The sequence below is a fragment of the Pristiophorus japonicus genome, chromosome 17 (assembly GCF_044704955.1).
Source record: "Pristiophorus japonicus isolate sPriJap1 chromosome 17, sPriJap1.hap1, whole genome shotgun sequence".
Classification (NCBI taxonomy): Eukaryota; Metazoa; Chordata; class Chondrichthyes; family Pristiophoridae; genus Pristiophorus; species Pristiophorus japonicus.
Window position 1 is genome coordinate 24,545,089 of NC_091993.1, and position 22,843 is coordinate 24,567,931.

General features: G+C 47.9%; 1 protein-coding gene across 1 annotated transcript in view; it reads right to left on the reverse strand.

The window, feature by feature from the left end:
* Nucleotides 1-22,843, reverse strand: part of LOC139228143 (solute carrier organic anion transporter family member 3A1-like) — a 215,057-nt gene that overhangs the window by 172,730 nt on the left and 19,484 nt on the right. The window contains exon 2 of the mRNA XM_070859332.1: nt 20,664-21,129. Within this exon, the coding sequence (XP_070715433.1) occupies nt 20,664-21,129 (466 nt within the window). The remainder of the gene's footprint in view (nt 1-20,663; nt 21,130-22,843) is intronic.

The following is a 22,843-nucleotide window of genomic DNA, read 5'->3' on the forward strand; positions in this document are numbered from 1 at the left end:
TAAATGCTGGCTTTCGCAGCGAAGCCCACATCCCGTGAACGAATATAAAAAATTTTAAAAAAATATTTGAGCTGGGAGTGCTTGAGACTGACATTGGTCGTCCAAAATCGAGAGTGTTCCTGCTCTCGAACAGACTTCACCTTGATTAGCACACAATTCACAAGAAATAAGCAAATGCATTAAGCACTTCACTGAGGTGGGTTAAATGGGTTAAACCATATCACTGTAAACAAAGCATATGGGAGATCCAAGTGTGGTTTCAGACCAGTGCATTACTCTGCTGGAATGATTGTCGAAATGACCACAAGACGCACTTGAATTTAATAGATTATGTGACGGTCCACTGGGTGATATAAAGTTGCATTTCATTACTTGATGGTTTCTTTTAATCATTCACCAGCTGACCACAGCATTCTTCCTGGCAGGCCAACACACACAGGATAAAATGATGCAGCCACAAAGACTATTTCAGCGGTCTACTGGAGAGGAGCCAGGGCATCAAATTAAGGATCTGTCTGCAACCAAAGCCTTTGAGAGTCAAGCACCTCTGCCGTTTATCCCAACTCCAATACTGTTCACAACGACAGCAAATTATGTGTGTCGTTTTAAATGATTGAGAAATCTAGGTAAGGGGGCCAAGGCCTATGGTGTATGCAGCACACAAATCACTGACTCCACACGGTCTGGTGTTAATCTAACTGCTGTGACCTTTGTCCTTTATTGAACAGCCTCAGAGTGACTCTCAGGCGTGATGGTCAGCCTTTTATACTGCCTCTTGCAGGTACTTTCAGGTCTCCCACCACAGCGCCCTCTGTGGTGTACCATTGTGCTTATTATACATTTAAAGTACCAGGACGATACACACATCGATACATAACATCTCACTCCTCCCCCCCCCCCCCCCCACCAGTCCCGAAGCTGTTGCCGGGGATCTCAACCTTGTTTGTCCAACGGAAGGCAGGTAGGCATAGACAGTGCGTTAGTATGGTACATGTTATCTGGTACAGATGTTGCGTCAACGAATTGCGGGTACACTGAGCAGTTACATTAAATAGTTATTGACTGGTAACGGATCCCTGATTTCCTTATTAGCTCTTATCATTGATTGTACTTCATATCCATTATTTTACTCAAACACAGTGACCATTCAGCATTAAAATATTAATTCTTATTATAAATCCGCCATCTCACATTAACAGAGCTCATTTTAGACTCGCTCTTGCCTTACGGAAGTCACTTTGTGGGGACCACCATGTGGTAAGGCCCTTTTAAGACTCCCGGGTGCATTTCCTTTTTAAGGCGCCATCTTTGATGCAGCAGGATTCCATGAGGCTTCTCCTTGGGCGCCGCCATCTTTGATGCTCTGGACCGAGGCCGCCGCCATCTTGCTCTCCGCCGCTCCGGATGCCCTCCGCCGCGGCAGCCTCCGCTCCCCTCCGCTGCCACCTGACTTGCCGCCTCTCCTGCGGCCGTCGTCGTCGCTTCTCCGGCGGCCACCATAGCCGCCTCCTCTGTGGCCGTCATGGCCTCTCCAGCCGCCGCACTTGCCGCCTCCCCTGCGGCCTCCTCTGCGGCCATCGTGGCCGCTGACCTCCAGCTGCTGCCGCCGCCCGACTCTCCCTCTGCGTGGGCCCCTCCGATCCGCCGGCCATCCTGGATCCCTCGCACCCCGCCCGCAGCGCCCCGCCGGCTCACCCCACCCCCCCCCCCCCCCACTGGGCCCGCCTCTGCAGGGCTGCTTGCCTGTGGGGGCTGAGGCTGCAGGATCTCTGTGTGAGGTCCGGGCCTGGGGCTTGCTCTGCTTGCCTGTGGGTGGATTGAGGCTGCAGCTCCAGCTCGGTCAGCGCTGCTCTCTGGGAACCCAGGGCACGGCAGCACCCCGGGGAGCAGCAGCCTGTGGAATGGTGAAGTCTTCCCAACTCCCACGGACCGTCTCCATCCACCTCCGGTCGAGGAGTGTCGGCCCATCGCCTGCAATGACTCACAAAGGTAAACCATGCATCTCGTCCCCGTGGGATACCTGCACCATCGCTCTGCCAAGAACAGGTATCAGTTCCCTGGTGTAGGTACACAGCTTCGCCGTGACCGGGACCAGCTTGGGTCGTGCAGCTGGGTTAATTCACAGTTTATCAAAAGTTCTCCGACTCATCAATGACGGACCCGAGCCCGTGTCCACTTCCATACTCACAGGGACTCCGTTGATTTTTACTTCCGTTGTCACTGGGGGCGAATCGTCGGTACACGTGTACAGTCCCAACACCTCATCTTCTTCTGCCTGCTCCTCGCTGAACAGTGGATCATCCCCCATCTCTCAGCCACATGGCGAGTCCGATTTCTTTTACACATACGCTGAAGGTAGCCTTTCGTGTGGCAGGTATTGCACGTATACTCCGCAAACCTGCACTGGTGAGCCCCATGGCTTCCTCCACAGCGCCAGCATGGTGCTGCTTGATTGGCCCCCCTCAGCGCACTCTAAGTTCCAGGACCCCGAGGTCCGTGCTCTCTGCCCCGGGCAGAGCCACGTTCTGCAATTTTGTCCGTGGTGGGCGCTATCCTGTGGACAGTGCCTGCCGGGTTCGAGACTGTGTGGATTATTTGCTTGGTGCTGCAAGTCGAGGTCATATATGCCTGGCTGATGGCCTTTTTCAGAGTGACTGTGGGTTCTGTGGCCAGCAGCTTGTGAAGGAGGCCCTCGTGGCCAATCCCCATAACGAAAACGTCCCGCAACGCCTCGTCAAGGTGTGCGCCAAAATCACACGCCGCCGCGAGTCTCCTGAGGTCCGCAGTGTATTTGGTGATATCCTGGCCCTCAGGTCTGCAGTGATGGTAAAATTTGTATCTGGCCATGAGGATGCTCGGTTTCAACTGGTCACGAATGAGTTCAGTCAGCTCCTCGTATGACTTGTCCCTGGCGCTCCCGGGTGCCAGCAAATCCATGACGAGACAGTAAACCTCATCTTCACAACTGGAGAGCAATATCGCCTTACGCTTATCTCTCCGTGTCCTCCGTCAGGTCGTTTGCTGTGAAGTAATACTCGAGCCTTTCTGTAAAGGCCTCCCAATCATTGCCCACGGTAAAATCCTTTAGTGAGCCCAGAGTAGCCATGGTTGCGTGGAGTTCGTCCACTTCCTTGTCGCCAATGTGGTGTATGTAGCACAAAAATCACTGACTCCACACGGTCTGGTGTTAATCTAACTGCTGTGACCTTCGTCCTTTATTGTGCAGCCTCAGAGTCACTCTCAGGTGTGGTGGTCAGCCTTTTATACTGCCTCTTGCAGGTACTTTCAGGTTTCCCACCACAGCGCCCTCTGTGGTGTACCATTGTGCTTATTATACATTTAAGGTACCAGGACGATATACACATCAATACATAACAAGGCCCATCATGCAAAACAGCCAGATTGAAAAGGATAGGAGGAAAGAGGAGATAGATCTCTTGATCTATCTCCTTTTTGGCAAGATGGTGCCAACCTTAGTTTAAAAAGCCGGTGCTTGTAGCTGACTTGGCTGGATGGAGGCATCAGAGGAAACGAGCTTCAAGCTTGCAACGATTTGTGCAGAAGTTATACCTTTGATGAAAAAATGTCTCTTACATTTTTTGAATCCGCTTCCCAGCTGTAGCCAGCAACATTGAAAGGCTGGTTGGTTGTCGTGTGGGCAGGCCTGTGGCACTAGGCCGCAACCAGAGGTCGGACATTGGGGGCGGGGGGGGGGAGGAGAGTCGGACATTGGGGGCGGGGTGGGGGGGGGGGGGAGAGAGGAGAGTTGGAAATTGGGGGTGGGGGTCGGTCCAATCATGGAAGAGGGTGTCCGATCGTGGGGGCGGGGGAAGGAGAGTCGGACATTGGGGGTGGGGGCCGGGGGGGAACATCGGGGATAGGAGGGGGGGGTGGTCTGATCATGGAGGAGGGGGTCTGATCATGGGGGTCCAATTGCAGGGGTCCATCACGGGGATGAAAGCAGGTAAACCCGGTAGGCCCGGGGTGGCGAAGCAATCCTACTCCCTATGGCCCACAAGCAGTGATGGAAAGGCCCTCACCTGTTCCATTCGGGCGTTCTCGCCTCCCTTCAGCTGCCAGGTTTCCCTCATCCATGCCTTTGTTACCTTTTAGACTTGACTACAACACACTCCTGGCTGGCCTCCCACGTTCTACCCTATGTAAGCTTGAGATCATCCAAAACTCGGCTGCCCGTGTCCTAACTCGCACCTAGTCCCGCTCTTCCTTCGTGGCTCGATATCAAATTTATTTGTTTTGTCTTAAAACGCTCTTGTGAAGCAAGAGCCTTGGGACGTTTTACTACTTTAAAGGCACTATATAAATACAAGTTGTTGTTGTTGTTGAGGCCTGGGAAACCCGGCCAGCCACTGTTAAGTCTGGAACAGAGATAAAATCTTAGGCACGCAGCCTTAACCGACCCGTCTCCGGAGAGCAGGTTAGCCGCCCGTACCCCCGAACCGTCTCTGTTAAAACCGGAAGTTGGGGGGGGGGGGGAGGGGGTGCAGGCGTGTCCCTTTGTTTTATTTTTAACCATTTACTGCAGCAATTGATTAATTGTCTGATTGGACCTTCTGCATTCTCCTACTACACTGTCATGGTGCAAAAGTTTCCCACAACCCTTCCAGCAGCACAAAGTCCTCAAATCAAAAATAAATGGGAATTTCATTCACTTTTGGATTCTGATCCGTGTGAATAGGGCCTGCAACTCTAGACATTACAAGGGCTGTCACAAACATTATGACTAAAATAGAAAATACTGTACATACAGTGGGTTGATCGACATTTGAAGGATGATACCCGGTTAAATTACGAGGAGAGATTACACAAATTAGCGTTGTATTTCCTAGAATTTAGAAGATTAAGAGGCGATTTGATCGAAGTGTTCAAGATATTAATTAGGAACAGATAGGGTAGAGAGAGGGAAACTATTTCTGCAGGTTGGGGATTCTCGGACTAGGACGCACAATCTAAAAATTAGAGCAAGACCTTTCAGGAGCGCAATTAGGAAACACTTCTACACACTAAGGGCCCAAGTTTCCGGTTCTGGCAAACGGCACACCTCCGAGACTTACATGACCTGCCTGGGCTCGAAGGTGCACCGGAATCGTCTTCAGCAATTCTCCGGTCCTCCTGGAGTGTGGCGTGGTGCAGCGTAGTCTCCCTGGGGCGGAGCAAGCCAATCGCAGCCTGCAGCGGGCCGGGGCGAGGCATCAGCCTTCTTGTCAGTGCCGGCAGCGTTGCGCAGGCGCGTTGGAGCATGCGCGCCTGCGCAATGGCTCGGGGGAGCGTGGCTACAGGGATGGAGGGGGGAGCGTGGCAAGGGATGGAGGAGCGTGGGTTGGGGGGCACTCTAAATGATCGAAGGGCCGGAGGAGAGAGCAGGGGTGCCTCCTTCCAGGCTCCCTACCCTCCACATCCCCCTCCCCCCCCCCCACACACACACCCTCCCACACTCTCACACACACAGCCCCCACACACACACAGCCCCCCCACACACACACACACCACCCCGCCCCCCACCCTTCACTGTCAGATACAGAGAGAGAGACACTGACAGAGAGACACTTTCCCTTCACATAAAGGTAGGACTTCTATTTTTTATTGATTGATTGCTTATTACTTTGTGCTTTGTTTAGTGCTTGGTGTTTTAAATGTACTTTGCTTCTTTAATGTTGTTGTGAAGGTGTTTATGGAAAATCCTCTCATTTCCCTCCCCCCCCGCCCCCCGCTGTTGTGATGTTGATGTGTCCTTTGTGTTTAATGCTTCCCACCCGCTGTCTCTGGCTAAACTTAACTCTAGGTAAGGTTTTTCAGAACTTCCAAAAGTGGACACTTACTCCATTCTAAGTTAGTTTGTAGTAAGTTTTCACTGCTGAAACTTGCAAAACAGGCCTGAGTGGCTGGACACACACCCTTTTTAAAAAAAAAAAAGTACCTGACCTAAAGCCAACCTAAACTAATTCACTAGAACTGGAGCAAACTACTATCCGAGAATTGCAATTTCTAACATACTCCGAACTAAACTAGTTGCTCCAAAAAACTAGAAGCAACTCCACCCGAAACTTGGGCCCAAAGGGTGGTAGAAGTTTGGAACTCTCTTCTGCAAATGGAAGTTGATGCTAGGTCGATTGTTAATTTTAAATCTGATACTGATAACTTTCTGTTAACCAAAGGTATTAAGGATATGAACCAAAGGCAGGTACATGGAGTTAGGTCGCAGATCAGCCATGATCGCATTGAATGACAGAACAGGCTCGAGGGGCTGAATGGCCTCCTCCTGTTCCTATGTTCCTCTGATGTCCTGATCAATATTTATCCCTCAGTGAACATAACAAAAAAAGAGAGATTATCTGGTTATTATCACATTGATGTTTGTGGGAGCTTGCTGTGCGCAAATTGCCTGTCGCGTTTCCCACATTACAACAGTGACTACACTCCAAAAATACTTAATTGGCTGTAAGCGCTTTGAGATGTCCGGTGGTCGTGAAAGGTGCTATATAAATGCAAGTCTTACTTTTCTTTCTTTACCATTTGGAGATATTTTTTATCAATATTACATGAGCGTGAACGGGACACTAGTTATCACCTTGAGAGTAGTATTTATACTCCAAAGTGTTCCTGTCAAGAAAAGATAGTTAAAAATTACTGTTCAGAACAGGACTTTATACGGACCGTCCTTTATTCTGTGAAATTGAGCTTTTACTGCCTTTATCTCTCCAAATTTATACAGAAATATAAAGTGACAAAAGTTATTTTATCCTTCATCCTGCCAGGTACAATCTGTACCTTCAACATACTATAAATTCATCAGAGACACAATAAAGCTGTAAAATCCTTAAAGGACTTGCATTTATATAGCACCTTTCTCGACCTCCGGATGCCCCAAAGCGCTTTACAGCCAATGAAGTACTTTTTTGAAGTGTAGTCACTATTGTAATGTAGGAAACACGGCAGCCAATTTGCACACAGCAAGCTCCCACAAGAGGAGGAGAACTTTTTTAATGCAGTGAGTTGTTATGATCTGGAACGCGCTGCCTGAACGGATGGCGGAAGCAGGTTCAATCGTAACGTTCAAAAGGGAATTGGATAATCACTTGAAGAGGAAAATGTGCAGGGCTCCGGGGAAAGGGCAAGGGGAGTGGGACTAATTGGACAGCTCTTTCGAGGAGCTGGCACAGACACAAAGGGCTGAATGGCCTCCTTCTGTGCTGTTTCATTCTCTGAACTCCAAATACAGTTGTACCTCTCCAGTCCGACACCCTTGGGACCTGACCGGTGCCGGACCAGAGAATTTTCCGGACCACGGGTGGTCACGTTGACCCTAGCGTTGTCAGCAGCACCCTAGACTTTACCAGGTACTGCTGACAACGCTGCTGACAACGACCCGGCCACGTTCTGCGCATGCGCGGCACAGAAGCCTATTACGCAGCATTTCTCAGGCCCAGCTTCGGCGCCTCAGTCAGCCGCCATGCTCCTCGCTCCCTCTCCACGCCGACCCGACCACGGAGGGAACACCGGAGAAGAGGAGCAGCCAGCCCCAGGACACAGCACGGGGTACTAACCCCCGCTGGGAATAATGCCGGACCAGGGATGTTGCCGGACCAAAGAGTCCCAGACTGGAGAGGCACAATCTGCACTGAAAATCTGAAATAAAAAATGATACTGGAGATACAAAATAAGCACCTGAAAAGAAAACAGACTGGTTAATGTTGAGATGCTCCAAGCTGTCCTGACAAAGGGTCTCTATCTGGATCGTTGACCCATTTTACATCTTTTCAGCTGTTGATGGGTCTGCAGTTACTTCTAGCACATTCTATTTTTACTCCAACCGACCTTGCTCTGGAGATCAGTTTTGGTCTCCTTATTTAAGGAGGGATATACTTGCATTGGAGGCAGTTCAGTGGCGGTTCATTAGGTTCATTCCTGCGATGAAGGGGTTGACTTATGAAGAAAGGTGGAGCAGGTTGGGCCTATACTCATTGGAGTTTAGAAGAATGAAAGGTGATCTTATTGAAACAAATAAGGTACAGAGGGGGCTTGACAGGGTAGATGCAGAGATGATGTTTCCACTCATGGGAGAATCTAAAACGAGGGGGCATAGTTTCAGAATAAAGGGGCGCCCATTTAGAACTGAGATGAGGAGGAATTTCTTCTGAGGGTTGTAAATCTGTGGAATTCTCTGCCCCAGAGGCTAGGTCATTGAATATATTTAAGGTGGAGATAGACAAATTTTTGAACAATAAGGGGCCAAATGGCCTACTCCTGCTCCTATTTCTTATGTTCTTATGAAACGCCAAATCCTAGTTGGACCAAATCTTCCACATTTTATCCATAATCTATTCAAATTCCACAGTCTCAAAAAAAAATTCCTTTTAAATAATTTTGAGGTGCAATCTAATATCAAGATTTCATTGCGCAGGCGGTTACCCACGGAAACCATACATGAGTCAGGATATCAGCAGCCAAAATGTCAACACGCGCTAGAGATTCTGCGGGAGTGGCTGATGATTTCTGACACATATAAAGTCGAGGGTTCATTCCGAGACATTATACCACAAACCTCACAAAGTAGTTTCCCAAATCCCGGACTGTCTTATAGAATCACAGAAAAATTTCGACACTCCCCATTGTGTCAGTGCCAGTCGAAAAAGAGCTACCCAGACTAATCCCACCTTCCAGCTCTGGGTCGGTAGCCCTGTAGGTTACGGCTCTTTAAGAGCACATCCAAGTACTTTTTAAACGTGAGAGAGTTTTGTCCTCTACCACCCTCTCAGGCAGTGAGTTCCAGACCCCCACCACACTCTGGGTGAATCTTTTTTCTTCATCGCCCCTTTAATCCTTCTACCAATTACTTTAAATCAATGTCCCCTGGTTGTTGCCCCCTCTGCTAAGGGAAATAGGTCCTTCCAATCCACGCTATCTAAGCCCCTCATAGAAACATGGAAACATAGAAATTAAGTGCAGGAGCAGGCCATGCGGCCCTTCGAGCCTGCACCGCCATTCAATAAGATCATGGCTGATCATTCAACCCCTTTCCTGCTTTCTCTCCATACCCCTTGATCCCTTTGGACGTAAGGGCCATATCTAACTCCCTTTTGAATATATCTAACGAACTGGCCTCAACAACTTTCTGCGGTAGAGAATTCCACAAGTTTAACCACTCTCTGATTGAAGAAGTTTCTCCTCATCTCGGTCCTAAATGGTTTACCCCTTATTCTTAGACTGTGATCCCTGGTTCTGGAACTCCCCAGCAACTGGAACATTCTTCCTGCCTCTAACCTGTCCAGTCCCGTCAGAATTTTATATGTTTCTATGAGATCCCCTCTCATTCTTCTAAACTCCAGTGGATACAAGCCCAGTTAATCCAGTCTCTCCTCAGTCCTGCCATCCCAGGAATCAATCTGGTGAACCTTCGCTGCACTCCCTCAATAGCAAGAACGTTCTTCCTCAGATTAGGGGACCAAAACCCTGCAGTTGTACAGGTGTGGCCTCTGTACAACTGCAGTAAGACCTCCCTGCTCCTATACTCAAATCCTCTCACATGCCACATTTGCCTTCTTCACCGCCTGCTGTACCTGCATGCCAACTTTCAATGACTGATGTACCATAATTTTACGTACCTCAATTAAATCTCCCCCAGGCTCCTCTGTTCCAAAGAAAACAGACCCAGCCTATTCAATTTTTCCTCATAGCTAAAATGTTCCAGTCCGGGTAACTGTGCATGGCACATCATAGCTATATACCCCAACAAAAATATAACACAGTACTTTGGTCAATTTCTCCTCAACCTCTGACATTTCCTGCCCCTTTTCTTTGACTCGCTGGATAGAGAATCTGCGCAGACATTTGTTTCTCTTTTTTTTAAACCACAAGCAGATCAATTTAGTAGCTGATCCACTCGAATACCGACATAAGTTTATCATTATGAAGTCAAAGTCGCTTATTTTCAAAATGATCTGATAATTTGTATTTATGCAGCACTTTTCATATATTCAGGATGTCCAAAAGCACTTCACCGTCAATTAACTGTACCGTAGTCACTGTTCTTTTGCAGGCAAACACAACAACAACAACTTGTATTTATATAGTGCCTTTAACATAGTGAAACATCCCAAGTGGCTTCACAGGAGTATTATGAGATGAAAAATTTGACACCGAGCCGCATAAGTAGAAATTAGCACAGGCCAAAAGCTTGGTCAAAGAGTGTCTTGAAGGAGGCAAGAGAGGTAGAGAGGTGCAGAGGTTTAGGCAGAGAGTTCCAGAGCTTGGGGCCGAGGTAACAGAAGGCAAGGCCACCAAAGGTTGAGCGATTATAATCAGGGATGCTCAAGAGGGCAGAATTAGAGGAGCGCAGACATCTCGAGGGGTTATGGGGCTGGAGGAGATTAGAGATAGGGAGGGGCGAGGCCATGGAGGGATTTGAAAATCAGGCTGTGAACTTTGAACTTTGAAGGGTAAATATTACCCAGGACACTGGAAGAACTCCACTGCTCTTTTTCAAAATAATGCCATGGGATGCTGCTTTGGTTCACTATCTCATCTGGAAGAACCACCTTCAACAATGCAGCACTCCCTCTGTCCTGCATGAAAGCAGAACTAAATTCTTAGCACTAAAATCCTATATGTTGCTTAATTCAACTTACTGGGTAATTCAACTTTTTTAAGGGTGAAAATTGATGTTGGTTTCTCAGGAGTGGGCTGTACATATATTTTGTGAATGTTGCATCCCATTCATTATCCAGCCTAACCAGGTTTCGTATCCAGTTCACTAAAGCTGACCAAACATGGATTATTTGTAATTAGTCCCTTTGATGTTTAATTCCCCTCCCCCCACCTCCCCTCCTGAATTTGTGTCAAATCAGCCACGAGCAACTTCTGTGGGTTAATTGGGTCAAAAATAAAACCGGATGCTTGCAACCAGAAAACTGCAGCTTTAATCAGCGCATCGATTCTGGAAGTTACGATTAAAAAAATTTTAAATTACAAAAGTCTTCACATAGTTTGGGTCTAACCAGAATTGACATGCATCGTTAGCAGAATCCTCAGGGCCGCCTCTCATAAAATGTTGTTCCGCTGTGTGTGTGACACAGCCATCGAAAGGTGCGTTCGGCACTTGGTGCTGCCCACCTGTACACAGAAGATCAGCTCCTTGCAGCAGGCGCAGACAGCTGCTGTGTGTGTCACACCGGAACTGCAGCATCATCGACACCAGGCTTCCTACTAAATTTGAAATTTGCCTTTTGGGGCTAATCATTGTCTTAATCAGCTTTAACCTTAGATCAAACTTGGAACGTAAGAACATAAGAATTAGGAGCAGGAGTCAGCCATTTGGCCCCTCGAGCCTGCTCCACTATTCAATAAGATCATGGCTGAACTTCGACCTCAACTCCACCTTCCCGCACTATCCCCATATCCCTTAATTCCCAATTACGTATCGACCTCTGTCTTGAATATACTCAACGACTGAGCATTCACAGCTCTCTGGGATAGAGAATTCCAAAGATTCATAACCCTTTAGTGAAGAAATGTCTCCTCATCTCAGTCCTAAATGGCCGACCACTTTGTCCGGGACTGTGATCCACTGTTCTAGATTCCCCAGCCAGGGGATACATTTTCTCAGCATTAACCCTGTCAAGCCGCTTAAGAATTTTATACATTTCGAAAAACTCATTCTTCTAAACTCTAGGGAATATAGGCGTAGTCTACATGATCGGGGTCCAGGAGAGGCGCGAGTTCGGAGCAGGGGCAGCACAGGTCAGCAATCCTGCAATCAATATGTGTGCGCACTAGGTCTGTGCAGCAGAGCAGGTCTCCAGGTGTCCTGGTTAATCCTTGCCACTGGACCAAGACCTAGCTCTGTCAAGCCCGTGTGGTGGCTGGTGTGCAACGGTCACCACACGTTAAAAAAATCCACGCACAGGCATCTTCCACCCTTCAATATGTAGTTCGGGATCTGGAATATTAGGTCCTGCATTGAAACGCCTGTGAACTCATCCCTTTTTGGCGTGGAAGCAAGTCATCCTCGATACGAGGGACCGCTTATGATGATGATGATGACTCAATCTCTCCTCATAGGGCAATGTCCCCTGCAAAGGAACCAGTCTAGCAAACCTTTGCTGCACTCCCTCTAAGGCAAATATGTATTTCCTTAGGTAAGGAGACCAGAACTGTACACAGTACTCAGGTGTGGCCTCACCAATGCCCTGTATAATTATAGTAAGACTTCTTTACTCTTATACACTAATCGCTTTGTAACAAAAGCCAACATACCATTTGTTTTCCTAATTGCCTGCTGTACTTTCTGTGATTCATGTACAAGGACACCCAGATCCCTCTGAATGCAAACACTTCCCAGTCTCTCTCCATTAAACAAATATAATGCTTTTTTTGTTTTTCCTATCAAAGTGGATAAACTCACACTTCCTCACATTGTATTCAATTTCCCAGGTTCTTGTCCACTAAGTAAACCTGGCTACATCTCTCTGCAGCCTCTTTGTGTTCTCCTCACCGCTTACCTTCCCACCTAACTTTGTATCATCAGCAAACTTGGATACGTTACACTCAGTCCTTTCATCTAAGTCATTAATATAGATTGTAAATAGCTGAGGCCCAAGCACTGATCCTTACAGTACGCTACTAGTTACAGCCTGCCAACCCAAAAAATTCCCCTTTTTTCCGACTCCCTGTTTTCTGTCCATTAACCAATCCTCAATCCATGCTAATATATTACCCCCAATCCCATGAGTCCTAATTTTGTGTTATAACCTCGTGTGGTAACTTATCAAATGCTTTTTGAAAATCCAAATACACTACATCCACTGGTTCCCCCTTATTCACCCTACTGGTTACATCTTCAAAAAACTCTCTCAGATTTGTCAAACACGATTTCCTTTTCATCAAACCAGGTTGGCTCTGCCTAATCACATTACGATTTTCTAAGTGCCCTGTTACCACGTCCCTAATAATAGATTAGAGGTTGGGACAGCCAGATCCAAGACTGTCCCAACCTCTGTCGTCGAACGACAGTACGCGGACGACGCATGCATTTGCGCACATTGAGATTGAACTCCAAGTCATAGTCTTCACTGAGGCGTACGAAAGCATAGGCCTTACACTAAACATCCGTAAGACAAAGGTCCTCCACCAGCCTGACCCCGCCTTACAGCACAACCCCCGAGTCATCAAGATCCATGGCGTGGCCCTGCTCAACGTGGACCACTTTCCATACCTCAGGAGCCTATTATCAACAAGGGCAAACATCGACAACGAGATTCAACAGCGCCTCCAGTGCGCCAGCGTAGCTTTTGGCCACCTGAGGAAAAGAATGTTCGAAGATCAGGCCCTCAAATCTACCACCAAGTTCATAGTCTACAGGGCTGTAGTGATACCCGCCCTCCTGTATGGCTCAGGAGACGTGGACCATACACAGTAGACACCTCAAATCGCTGGAGAAATACCGCCAATGATGTCTCCACAAGATCCTGCAAATCCTCTGGGAGGACAGATGCACTAACATTGGCTATAGTTCCCTGTTTTCTCTCTTCCTCCTTTCTTAAATAGTGTGCCACCAGCATTATGTTCTTTGAGCAGTGGATACAAAGCAAACAAGGAGACACTGAACAAAATGCATTTCCTCATTTTTCTCCTCTCTTTTATCGGCAACCTTTCCTCCTTGTCTCCTCACCTGATGGCATTGATTCCTTGCTGGAGAACTGTTGTATGGGCAGCAGTTGCCTCCAGTACCTCATCCAAGTGGCCATCAATCATGCAGACTCCTTGACTCATCATCATCATAGGCACTCCCTCGAAATCGAGGAAGACTTGCTTGCACTCTAAAAGTGAGTTTTCAGGTGACTGTACAGTCCAATATTGGAATTACAGTCTCTGTCACAGGTGGGACAGACACTGGTTGAAGGAAAGGGTGGGTCGGGTGTCTGCTTTGCCACACGCTCCTTCCGCTGCCTGTGCTTGTTTTCTGCATGCTCTCAGCGACGAGGCTCGATGTGCTCAGCGCCCTTCTGGATGCACTTCCTCCAATTAGGGCGGACTTGGGCCAGTGACTTCCAGGTGTCAGAGGGGATGTTGCATTTTATCAAGGAAGCTTTAAGGGTGTCCTTGAAACGTTACCTCTGCCCAACTGGGGCTCGCTTGCCGAGTCGGAGTTCCGAGTAGAGCGCTTGCTTTGGGAGTCTTGTGTCAGGCATGCGAACAATGTGGCCTGCCCAACGGAGCTAGTCGAGTGTGGTCAGTGCTTCGATGCTGGGGATGTTGATTGAGAACACTGACGTTGGTGCGTCTGTCCTCCCAGGGGATTTGCAGGATCTTGCGGAGACATCGTTGGTGTGTATTTCTCCAGCAAGTTGAGGTGTCGACTGTATATGATCCATGTCTCTGAGCCATACAGGAGGGCGGGTATCACTGCAGCCCTGTAGACCATAAGCTTGGTGCCAGATTTGAAGAAGGCCTGATCTTTGAACACTCTCTTCCTCAGGCGGCCGAAGGCTGTGCTGGTGCACTGGAGGCGGTGTTGAACCTTATCGTCAATATCTGCCCTTGCTAATAGTCGGCTCCCGAGGTATGGAAAGAGGTCCACGTTGTCCAGGGTGCAATGTGAATCTTGATGAGTGGGGGCAGTGCTGTGTGGTTGGGTCAGGTTGGTGGAGAACCTTTGTCTTACGGATGTTTAGTGTAAGGCCCATGCTTTCGTACGCCTCGGTGAAGATGTTTGCTATGACTTGTTCAGCCGCTGAATGTGCCCAGACGCAAGCCTCGACCGTGTACTGTAGCTCGACGACAGTGGATAGGACGGTCTTGGACCTGGCCTGGAGGCGACAAAGATTGAACAGGTTCCCACTGGTTCTATAGTTCAGTTCCACTCCAGCGGGAGGGAGCTTGTTGTGTGTGAGGTGGAGCATTGCAGCGAGGAAGATCGAGAAGAGGGTTGGCGTGATGACGCAGCCCTACTTGACCCCGGTCCGAACGTGGATTCGGGTCTGTGGTGGATCCGGTGGGTGGGAAAAGGGTGGGTGGGGAGTCTGGTTTGCCGCACTCTCCATCTGCTGCCTGCACTTGTTCTCTGCATGCTCTCGGCGCCGAGACTCAAAATGCTCAGCGCTCTCCCGGATGCTCTTCTCTACTTTAGGGTGGTCTGCCGTGTAGGTGTTCCAAATAGATCCTTGACTGTAAGGGATGTCACAGCCAAGACTGATCCTCTGCTCAATTCACATCCACACCTCCTGCGTTGGTTGCTGGTTAGTGTTCAGAAGTAGGTGGGCTGGTGGACTTTCCTTTCCCTCACCAAGGAGTGTTGAGGTAAGCCCTGCAACACTGTTGTCACCAACATGGCTAAGATTAGCCAACTCACCACAGTGTGGGTATAGAACTTTAGACCTTCCTGATTTACATGAGTAAACTCCCAGGCATCAGTGGAATCATAGAATAGAATTTTAGAATCACAGAATGGTTACAGCACAGAAGGAGGCCATTCAGCCTGTCGAGCCTGTGCCGGATCTCTGCAAGAGCACTTCAGCTAGCCCCACTCCCCCGCCCTTTCCCCATAGCCCTGCAATTGTTTTTCCTTCAGGTAATTATCCAACTCCATTTTGAAAGCCACGATTGAGTCTGCCTCCACCGCCCTTTCAGGCCGCGCGAAGCAAGACACAAATAACCTTCCGGAAATACTAGGGGACTGAGGGGCCAGTGAGAAGGAGGAACTGAAGGAAATCCTTATTAGGCGGGAAATTATGTCAGGGAAATTGATGGGATTGTAGGCCGATAAATCCCCGGGGCTTGATAGTCTGCATCCCAGAGTACTTAAGGAAGTGGCCCTAGAGATGCATTAGTGATCATTTTCCAACAGTCTATCAACTTTGGATCAGTTCCTATGGACTGGAGGGTAGCTAATGTAACACCACTTTTTAAGAAAGGAGGGAGAGAGAAAACGGATAAGTATAGACCTGGTTAGCCTGACATCAGTAATGGGGAAAATGTTGGAATCAATTATTTTTAAGATGAAATAGCAGCGCAATTGGAAAGCAGTGACAGAATCGGTCCAAGTCAGCATGGATTTCTGAAAGGGAAATCATGCTTGACAAATCTTCTAGAATTTTTTGAGGATGTAACTAGTAGAGTGGACAAGGAAGAACCAGTGGATGTGGTTTATTTGGACTTTCAAAAGGCTTTTGACGAGGTACCACACAAGAGATTGGTGTGCAAAATTAAAGCACATGGTATTGGGGGTAATGTACTGATGTGGATAGAGAACTGGTTGGCAGACAGGAAACAGAGATTCGGGATAAACGGGTCCTTTTCAGAATGGCAGGCAGTGACTAGTGGGGTGCCGCAGGGCTCAGTGCTGGGACCCCAGCTATTTACAATATACATTAATGATTTAGATGAAGGAATTGAGTGTAATATCTCCAAGTTTGCAGACGACACTAAGCTGGGTGGTGGTGTGAGCTGTGAGGAGGACGCTAAGAGGCTGCAGGGTGACTTCAACAGGTTAGGCGAGTGGGCAAATGCATGGCAGATACAGTATAATGTGGATAAATGTGAGGTTATCCACTTTGGTGGCAAAAACACGAAGGCAGAATATTATCTGAATGGCGGCAGATTAGGAAAAGGGGAGATGCAACGAGACCTGGGTGTCATGGTACATCAGTCATTGAAAGTTGGCATGCAGGTACAGCAGGCGGTGAAGAAGGCAAATGGTATGATGGCCTTCATAGCTAGGGGATTTGAGTATAGGAGCAGGGAGGTCTTACTGCAGTTGTACAGGGCCTTGGTGAGGCCTCACCTGGAATATTGTGTACAGTTTTGGTCTCCTAATCTGAGGAACGACATTCTTGCTATTGAGGGAGTGTAGCGAAGATTCACCAGACTGATTCCCGGGATGGCAGGACTGACCTATGAGGAGAGATTGGATCGACTGGGCCTGTATTCACTGGAGCTTAGAAGGATGAGAGGGGATCTTAGAAACATATAAAATTCTGACGGGACTGGACAGGTTAGATGCAGGAAGAATGTTCCCGATGTTGGGGAAGACCAGAATCAGGGGACATAGTCTAAGGATAAGGGGTAAGCCATTTAGGACTGAGATGAGGAGAAACATCTTCATTCAGAGAGTTGTTAACCTGTGGAATTCCCTGCCGCAGAGAGTTGTTGATGCCAGTTTGTTGGATATATTCAAGAGGGAGTTAGATATGGCCCTTACGGCTAAAGGGATCAAGGGGTATGGAGAGAAAGCAGGAAAGGGGTACTGAGGGAATGATCAGCCATGATCTTATTGAATGGTGGTGCAGGCTCGAAGGGCCGAATGGCCTACTCCTGCACCTATATTCGATGTTTCTATTCCAGACCCTAACCACTCGCTGTGTAAAAATGTTATTTCCTCATGTTGCCTTTGGTTCTTTTACCAATCACCTTAAATCTGTGTCCTCTGGTTCTCGACCCTTCTGCCAATGGGAACGGTTTCTATCTGTATCTACTCTGTCTAGGAGTGATAGAACATGTCACTCATTTATTCAATGCAACATGTTTAAGGTTATATGACACTCTATAAAAGTATCCAGGGACATAAATATCATTAAAGGTTGGCATCAATAACATTTCTGTTCGTAATCTGAAACTGCATCAACGGCATTAACTCAAAGATTTATGTTACATCAAAGACAAGTATAAACACATGTGAGTGTAAATTGGTATTGATAGAACTCAAGATCTAGCGATAGTAATAGGATCTGTTTATATTGGGTTATTTTATAGTAACCTTTATGGTTGAAAACCTAAACCTGGAATTCTGCAAATGCTTAAAAGTGAAATTTCTGTATCGAGGTTTAGAGCAGCCTACTTCTGGGCCAGGCTAGAAACTGATTGCATTTAGAGTTCAATTATCTGTATAACGAACCATAACAATACATTCTATGCCTTGCTAATGCTGAACACTCCCCTAGCCCGACTCCAATCTTCCACCCTATATAAACTTCAGCTGATCCAAAGCTCTGATGCCCTAACTCGCACCAAGTGCCGCTCACCCATCACTCCTGTGCTCGCTGACCCACATTGTTTTCAAATCCCTCCATCGCCTCACCCCTCCCTGTCTCTGTATCTCCTCCAGCCCTACAAGCCTCTGAGATCTCTGCGCTCCTCACATTCAGGTCTCTTGCGCACCCCTGATTTTCATCGCTCCACCATTGGTGGCCGTGCTTTCAGCTGCCTGGGCCCTAAGCTCTGGAATTCCCTCCCTAAACCTCTCTGACTCTCCATCTCTCTCTCACTCTCCATCTCTCTCTCATCCTTTAAGACACTCCTTAAAACCTACCTTTTTGGTCACCTGTCCTAAAATCTCCTTATGTGGCTCGGTGTCCTTGTTTGATTTACGCTCCTGTGAAGCGCCTTGGGACGTTTCACTACATTAAAGGCGCTATATAAATGCATCTGTTGTTGAATTTCCCCTCGGGTTCTCTTGATCGACTGTAACATCGGCAGAAGAGCCGCGGAAACCCCAAATAAATAGAGTTGGCGACGTTTCTGCCGGAGATTGAGCCCCCACACGTATTGCAACTCATTAGTGCAATGGCCATCAAGTGGCTTCAAAAAAAACAAATTAAAGGGGAACTGCCACCATTTCAGGAAGCACTGCCATTTTGATTGCAATGATACCACACACAGTTGTTTTCGTGATGCCAGGACATTTTCCCTTACGCAGTGCTGTAACTGTTTCTTGTTCTCGCATTCTCTGCAGCTTGCCTGATAACATTTCCCAGACCACGACATCCAGTTAACTTATTCTCTATCATTGTTAACACTGAATAGAATCAATGTTTCCATTGTCATTTACAAGATGCATTTAAATGAAACGAGGAATCACTCGAGGATAAGTTCGCGGGAGGCCTCAGACAAAGGGAGTGCAGACTGGATAATAGGCCTTCCGGTGATGTAGCCCTATCCCTGATGTTCAGTCCTATCGAGCAGAGCTCCTCGCTGGGATTGTGCGATCGCTCATTTCACGTACATTACCAGCTGGTGTCTAAGTTTGTAAACACTGTTTACCATGGTGGCCACTGATCATGCCTCGGAGCTCCGAATCCAAATCTGGATTTTCCCCACAATGTTTTATAAATCTTCCATTTGTTGTCTGTGGCAGCACCTGTCAAACTCACTTCCCTGGAAATTAAAAATAAACCCTGAATACTATTAATATGGGTTTTTTTTCTCAAGGAAAGAGAAGGCTGAGGGGTGACCTAATAGAAGTATTTATGATTAAGGAAGGGTTTGATAGAGTAGATGTAGAGAGAATGCTTCCACGTGCAGGAGACTCCAAAACCAGGGACCATAAACATCAGACAGTCACCAAACTATAAGGCAGTCACCAAAATAAATCCAATAGGGAATGTGGAACTCGCTACCGTAAGAAGTTGAGGTGAATGGCATTAAACAGTTAAGGGAAAGCTAGATATACACATGCAGGAGAAAGGTATAGGTGGTTATGCTGATAAAGTTCGATGCAGAGAGATGGGGGCAGGCTTGTGTGAAGCATAAACAGCAGCATGGATCAGGAGGTTGAATGGCCTGTTTCTGTGCTGTACTGTACAATCTATGTAACTCTGTGTATTCTGTGTATTTCAAGCTTAATTTGGAAAGAACTTTGAAACCTTGGCAAGGTACAGGAGTGGAAGGCTATGGTGGTCCAACTGACTGGTCTCAAAGTAAAACTATATCAAAATACATTTAGGGGCCAAAATTGCCCCCTCAGAAAGGCCCGTTAGCACTTCCGGGAAGCGCTAATAGGGCACTAAAGGGTTCTTGTCCAGGCACAGCAGCCAGAGCGCCCCCCCGCCTCCTCCTTCCCCCTCCGAAATTGCCCCTGGGGCTCCAGTGGTGAAAGTTTAAGAGTGCCCCGCAATTAGCGCACCGGTGCGGCGCACGTACGCGATGATGTCATCTCTGCACGACGACTCCTTATCGCCTCACCACCCCCCTTCCCCCATGCCGACCCCTTTGCGCCCCTCGGAGAAAATTGCCCCGCGGGTCTCGTGGTCGGCGTGGGGCGATGCCATCGGCAGCTTCTCCGGTGCCAGACGCCGTGGTGGCTGTGGCGTCCCGGCCACCCTTGAAGGGGGAGGTGGCTGCATGGCGGCCGCCATCTTTTCTGTGTCGGCTGACTTTTTCAGTCGGGCTGCCAACATGCAGACCGGCACCCCGTCTTGGGTGCCAGGCCGCTGGCCCGGCCGACACCTTCCCTGGTGGCCCAGTTGTTGCCACTAAAGAGGCTGCAGAGTTCGCAGCGGCCCTCTACTGCTCCATTAGTGCACCACAGTTTATTTTCACCCAGAGGCCAAATCTGCGCCGGGGCAAAAAAACCATCTAATTCGAACTGACCGCCCCAAACCCAGCGTGGGGCAAATTCGTCCCCTTAATCTCTTATACGTCTCAAACTCACTCTTACCCACTGGCTAAAGAGGATGTGATTAACAAGAATGTTCTGTAATGACAACAGACTTGTATTCCAGTCAATGGGTCTGGTTTCACTTCATTATATCCCCATTAGGTGGTGTCAATTTCTAACGAGCAAAATGAGAGATGGGGACTGTCACTGATCGCTGACTTCATGATCATTGGACCAGTCGCTATGTAAGGCAGTTATAATACCATTTAAGTCTTACCTATGTACAGGGAGGAATCCTTCCTTTGAACGTGATCATCTATGTAGGATACGCCAAGTGGTTGGACTGGAGTAGCACCAATACCCAGTAGGACCTGGGCTCCAATAAGCAGTAGGTACATCATGTTGGTATTAGTCCTGTTCCTGCAGATTATTTTTGCCTCCGGTCCCTGGCTGCTCGCAGATACGTTCCCAATGCAGAGGTCCCTGCCTTCCAGTCCCCAGGGGATCTCCCCAGATTCATACTCGTACTGGTGGGTGAGGAACTCCGGCAGGGCAGACAGCAAAGCCCCCAGGGCCATCACGATGCCCCCGCATCCTATCAGGCGTGGCCTGTGCCCTTTTGCCCCAAAGTAGCTCACAAACAAAATCAGGGCCAAGTTTCCGATCTCGAAGCTGCTGGCTATGACACCGACGTCGGCACTCTGCAGGTTAAACCTCCTCTCCAGAGTCGTCAGCACGCTAACCTGGACAAGGGGTGGGGAGGGGGAGGGAAATAGTCCGGAGTTAGACAGGTGTTACACAAAGCATTCAACAGCAAGGTACAACAGTCGTTCAACATAGACAAACTCGCTAAGGCAGCATAGCCAGTATTTCAGAGAGCAAGTGTGAAGCATCTCCCAGCTGACCCCTGGGAGAAAGATCCATGTTGCCCTCTGTGGAACTTTATAAAAAGAGAGATTTGCATTTATATAGCGCCTTGAAGTACTTTTGAAGTGTAATCACTGATGTAATGCGGCAAACGTGGCAGTCAATTTGCGCATAGCAAGCTCCCACAAACAGCAATGTGATAATGTCCAGATAATCTGTTTTTTTGTTATGTTGATTGAGGGATAAGTATTGGCCAGGACACTGGGGATAACTCCCCTGCTCCTCTTCGAAATGGTGCCATGGGATTGTTTACGTCCACCTGAGAGAGCAGATGGAGCCTCGGTTTGACATCTCATCCGAAAGACGGCAACTCCAACAGTGCAGCACTCCCTCAGCACTGCACTGGAGAGTCAGCCTAGATTTTTGTGCTCAAGTCCCTGGAATGGGACTATACAATGATGCTGAATGGAAATAAGGGGATGAAATAAGCATTTGGGAAATCTCAATCTAGTTTCTCAACATCATTGCCCACAGTACCAAAACCTCCCCTAATTCGGCACTAACTGGTACCAAATGGGCGCCCTTACTCATAAATCTGGCATTGGGATTAGAAAGATGTCACACTGGTTCTGCCACAGTGGCTTGGAATCCAGCCTAGACTGCTGGTATGGAAGGTCACTCTGTCTGCTACCTGTGGTTTCAAGTCCCATTCCAGAACACAAGGGGGGGGGTAGTGCTGGACAGGCTAATGGGACTGAAGGTAGACAAGTCCCCTGGTCCTGATGAAATGCATCCCAGGGTATTAAAAGAGATGGCGGAAGTTATAGCAGATGCATTCGTTATAATCTACCAAAATTCACTGGACTCTGGGGAGGTACCAGCAGATTTGGAAAGCAGCTAATGTAATGCATCTGTTTAAAAAATGGCGGCAGACAAAAGGCAGGTAACTATAGGCCGGTTAGTTTAACATCTGTAGTGGGGAAAATGCTTGAAGCTATCATTAAGGAAGAAATAGCAGGACATCTAAATAGGAATAGTGCAATCAAGCAGATGCAACATGGATTCATGAAGGGGAAATCATGTTTAACTAATTTACTGGAATTCTTTGAGGATATAACGAGCATGGTGGATAGAGGTGTACCGATGGATGGTGGTGTATTTAGATTTCCAAAAGGCATTCGATAAGGTGCCACACAAAAGGTTACTGCAGAAGATACAGGTACGCGGAGTCAGAGGAAATGTATTAGCATGGATCGAGAATTGGCTGGCTAAGAAAGCAGAGAGTCGGGATAAATGGGTCCTTTTCGGGTTGGAAATCAGTGGTTAGTGGTGTGCCACAGGGATTGGTGCTGGGAACACAACTGTTTACAATATATATAGATGACCTGGAAGAGGGGACAAAGTGTAGTGTAACAAAATTTGCAGATGACACAAAGATTAGTGGGAAAGCGGGTTGTGTAGAGGACACAGAGTGGCTGCAAAGAGATTTAGATAGGTTAAGCGATGGGCTAAGGTTTGGCAGATGGAATACAATGTAGGAAAATGTGAGGTCATCCACCTTGGAAAAAAAAACAGTAAAAGGGAATATTA